This window comes from Glandiceps talaboti, chromosome 9 (genome assembly GCF_964340395.1).
Source record: "Glandiceps talaboti chromosome 9, keGlaTala1.1, whole genome shotgun sequence".
NCBI classification, from domain to species: domain Eukaryota; kingdom Metazoa; phylum Hemichordata; class Enteropneusta; family Spengelidae; genus Glandiceps; species Glandiceps talaboti.
This window is the reverse complement of record NC_135557.1, coordinates 20,046,705-20,051,297: the sequence shown is the minus strand read 5'-3', so window position 1 is coordinate 20,051,297 and position 4,593 is coordinate 20,046,705. Positions and strand designations below refer to the sequence as shown.

Here is a 4,593-nt window from a genome sequence, read left to right as displayed (position 1 = left end):
TTTGCATTACTCTAATCACTATGCCATGGTTGTAAAAAAATGAGAACTATAAAACAGATCGGGGTGAGCAGATGGGGACAATAGAATAAGCTCATGTGAAGTAATGAAAAATATATAGTAGTTGGTAGCTAGCATAACTAAAGTGTTTACTGGATAACATTCTAAATCTTGATCACTGTAACATGATTTCGTCACTGACTCGTTAGTGAGACAGTTGTTGGTAATCATACGAATGTAGACTTGATTTAAACATGGCGTGTATAAACAGCAGAGCGCCCGCTACTCCAGGACTTGGAGTCTCGAGTAAAGAAATGGAATCTAGAATGACAGATTATACGTACAATACATTGAATATAGCATAAAGACCATGCCGACCATTCATTTGTTTTGTGGAATAAATGGGTTACAAACGCTGACTTGGCATTTGTTATTCAACATGGTTTTATGAAATAAAATGGCATATTACAGTTTTATTTTAATAATTACAAATCCAGAATGAATAACCGTTTCTCCTTCATATACCGAAATTAACAGATGTGGTCACACTTTTAAACATTCAGGTAAATACATTTGCAATTAATCATATTGAAATTGGTAAACTTATCTTTGTTTAGTGTTAGTACTTTTATTAAGGACACTTACTTTTAATCTACAAACGTTCTGTAACCCCTGTGTTGTAAATTTATATCATAATATGTTATCCCATTATTCTCTCTCAGGGCATACTTCTTTGATGGCAAGACTAACTTCAAGACAGGAGACTATATACATGTTGTCATCGAAGCTGTTGATAATAATGGCCGCCGACGACAACGAGGAGGGGACTTTTTTGAGCCTGTCATGTATAATACAAAACTTGAAAAGAGTACTGCTGGACGAGTTGTTGATTATGGTAATGGTACATACAGTGTGTACTTCTACGCTGCCTGGCAAGGCACTGCAGACTTTAATATCAGCTTGGCCTTTACACGAGAGGCCATCTTGTTCCTGAACCATGATATTTTATACGTTGAACCACAAGGTGTTTGGCAGGCAAAATTCAGCAATGGTAACATCTCTGAAATAAGGAACTGTTCAATATTAAGCGAAGGTACATGGGAAGATGTATGTGAATATACCAATCCGGCAGCATTAGGAAAAACAGTGTTTATTTGTAAACGACCTGAGTACCTCTCTTGTGAAAACTTCATCAGTTTGTATCATGCAATTAGAAATATAGAAAAGGTAACAACATTGAGGTTACAAAATTCGACTAAGCTATTTGAAAGGTAAGGATCACGTTTTGCCATCATAAACGTATGTCCCGAAATCCCGTGATTCTGGTCTCTTAACATTGGCTTATTCCTATAGTTCACAATGTGTTTATTTGAAATTAAACCTGATTGATCGCCACGTCTGATTTAACGACTCCTGCATACATACATACATACATACATACATACATACATACATACATACATACATACATACATACATACATACATACATACACATACATACATACATACATACATACATACATACATGCATACATGCATGCATGCATACATACATACATACATACATACATACATACATACATACATACATACGGACGGACGGACGGACAGACGGACAGACAGACAGACAGACAGACAGACAATCTGAATCACCTGAAGGAGCAAAAACAACACCATCTATTACAAATTACACAATTTTGTCTTAGTTCGTAATGCGCCACTTTTCGCATTGTTATATTTTGTACAGTATGTTTCTTCTTGCAATATTTGTCAAGATACTGCCATTGTTTTATTCTAGTGGGACATACAATGGTCTATTGGAGCAAGCTAAAATGAAAGCAACAATTAGTGGTAAGTGCTGTTGCAATGTTTGAACACATTTATGTACGGGTAGATTTTTATAGAACATAATACCACCACTAAGAGAGTATAGAGTTTTATTTTAGGCGCCAATGCATTTTTATGTCTTACACCAAGTTCCTTGTCACGAATGACAAAAACATATACTGATAGCTTATCTGTACGTAAGGGATCCTACATGTTATCTGTGTGAATACAAATAAACAGTAAAAAAGACCTGTCTTGTGTTCTTAAGTCTCATCCGATATAGGTGTTGATTTTGTTTGCAGTGTATCATTTTATATATGTGTGTGCTATCAGTGTCATACTGTCTTTGTGTAATTTGTAACTCAAAACTTTGTGCCAGACAGAAAAAAACCACGATGCCGCCAAATTGAAACTCTAGTTTTTGGTAGTAACATGTCACACATATTGCCTGGTAATGTAGACAGTATATGACACTTATTGCCTGGTAATTGAGACAATATATCACAGCTATTGCAGGTTGTTTTCAAATGGCTATTTCTCGAGGCAAACATATGTTAAAGTGGTTTAGTCGAAGATATACTCAGTTTTCAAACGTTGACGTATATTATTCAATACGGTTTATTAATCTGACGTATTCGTATGTTTGAACAGGTGCTGTACATTATTGAACAATTATATGTGAGTCTGTACCGTTGCTGTACATGTTTTAACAAGTGTAGTTTATAGTTAGACATTAGGCAATTTTCAGTAATTGCAAGTCGGGTGGGCTGGAGGAATTGGAGGTGGGTCACCTTTTTACACACTAAAGATACATTGTTTTGTGACTCATTACCAAAACAAATTTACTTTTGTTTCGTTTTCGTAGTTATCTTTCTGGGGTAACAAAAAAAATAACAACTATTCTGCAATGAATTTGTGGCCGTCACGATAGCTTAAGGTTAAGAGTATGTGTATTACCGATTACTGTAACAACAGTCCCTATTGTAATCTGCATCATTGACCAACGAGACCTTTTGAATTAACAAGTATGAGATTAAAGTGTTTAGGTAAATATCGCCTTGGGGATAAATTTCATGAAAGTTCTTAATACCATCACAATGTTTGTCAAATGTAATTAATAATGTTATGATTTAGAGGTCACACGATTATTGTCATTGAAGTCGTAAATGGTTTAATTTTGATATCACTTGGAATTCTATTTGTTTTGTTTTTTAAATGTATAGGGATTCAAGATCATTCTTTTATTGGATCTTAGAAAGTTTTTCTTGAACTAAGACCAATCAAACGAGTATTTTTTATTTCTAATCATCTTTATTCAAAGTTATATTATAATGCTGTTAATTACGTTCACACAAACATACATAACATTTTATCATCATCATCAACACACACACACACACACACACACACACACGTTTGTGCGTGTGTGCGTGTGTGTGTGTGTGTACTTCTGAAATCAAGTGTATTCGATACATATGTTTGTGTCTCTGTATTTTTGCAGGTCCAATGATTCAACCGAAACGACTACCGTGTGGACCTGATATACCTGTACCACTATCAGATGGATACTGGGCTGATAATCTGACCTTTGTTCCAATGATGTGTCGTAGTCAACAATGGAGTGATGAAGACGTCAAAACTTGTCTGTCAAATAAAAAGATATACATATCAGGGGGTTCAACAATGCGACAAGTTAGGATCAGTTTTCTTCGTGACTTCCATGTATCTCGTTATTTGGTTATCGATTATCAGTTTGTTGCTTTAAGACTTGGCCCCTTTGATCAGATTGCCACAGACTTACTTTTCGAAAGAGATTTTATTGAAGGAATACGCTACGGAGAATGTAGCAAGAAAAATGTCATATTCATCGTAAACTTCAGCTTTCATTTCGTAACCTGGACGACAAGTGCATATCTAGAGAGACTCTTCCATGTGAAATTAGCCATTGTTAGATTTCTTAATCGCTGTCCAGGGTCAATGGTACTGATTCGGTTATCCAACCCACGAGAGAACGATCAGATCAATCAACGGGTTCACAGTAGTGACTGGATCCTGTATGATCAAAACAGAATGATACGCCGAGTATTTGCTGGTATTGGAGTTAGGTTTATTGATGTATGGGATATGGTTTTGTCTCATCATGAACCCAATGTAGTTCATATGCCAATGTATATTATCAAGCAACAAGTAGAAATGATGTTATCATACATTTGTCCAGAAATAATTAATCATGGTTAATAATAACACAAATTGATTAAGGATATATGGAATACATGGAATGTCCGTTTGGGATCAATTTATCTGAAACACGATATATACCATTGGAAATCATTGTAAAGGTTTACAATTTTAAATTGAATTTTACACATGTCACGTGTACACATTCTTTGGTGTCCAGTTTAAATGTGTGCACCCATTCGGCAACATTACCAAAGCAAACTATTAATTGAGAATGCCACTGTTTAGGGCTGTTGTGATTATTATGGCTAGAATAATTATTTACTACTACTACTACTACTACTACTACTACTACTACTACTACTACTACTACAACTACTACTACTACTACAACTACTATTACTACTACTACTACTACTACTACTACTACTACTACTACTACTACTACGACTATTATTATTATTATTATTATTATTATTATTATTATTATTATTATTATTATTATTACAAGTGGAAGGGTTTAAATAGTATATAATAATAAAGCATTGTGTGAGAGACAATTTAGAGGAATGGTGCCTGTTGGTCCTAT

The 4,593-nt window shown here is 34.7% G+C and overlaps 1 protein-coding gene across 1 annotated transcript; it reads left to right on the top strand.

Moving 5' to 3' along the window:
• Nucleotides 1-251: 251 nt before the first annotated feature.
• LOC144439936 (NXPE family member 3-like) lies at nt 252-4,310 on the top strand. The gene is made up of 4 exons (XM_078129168.1): nt 252-337; nt 720-1,268; nt 1,798-1,850; nt 3,328-4,310. The coding sequence occupies exons 1-4, from the start codon at nt 252-254 to the stop codon at nt 4,062-4,064; spliced, it is 1,425 nt and encodes a 474-aa protein (XP_077985294.1). The 3' UTR covers nt 4,065-4,310.
• The last annotated feature ends 283 nt before the right edge of the window (nt 4,311-4,593 follow it).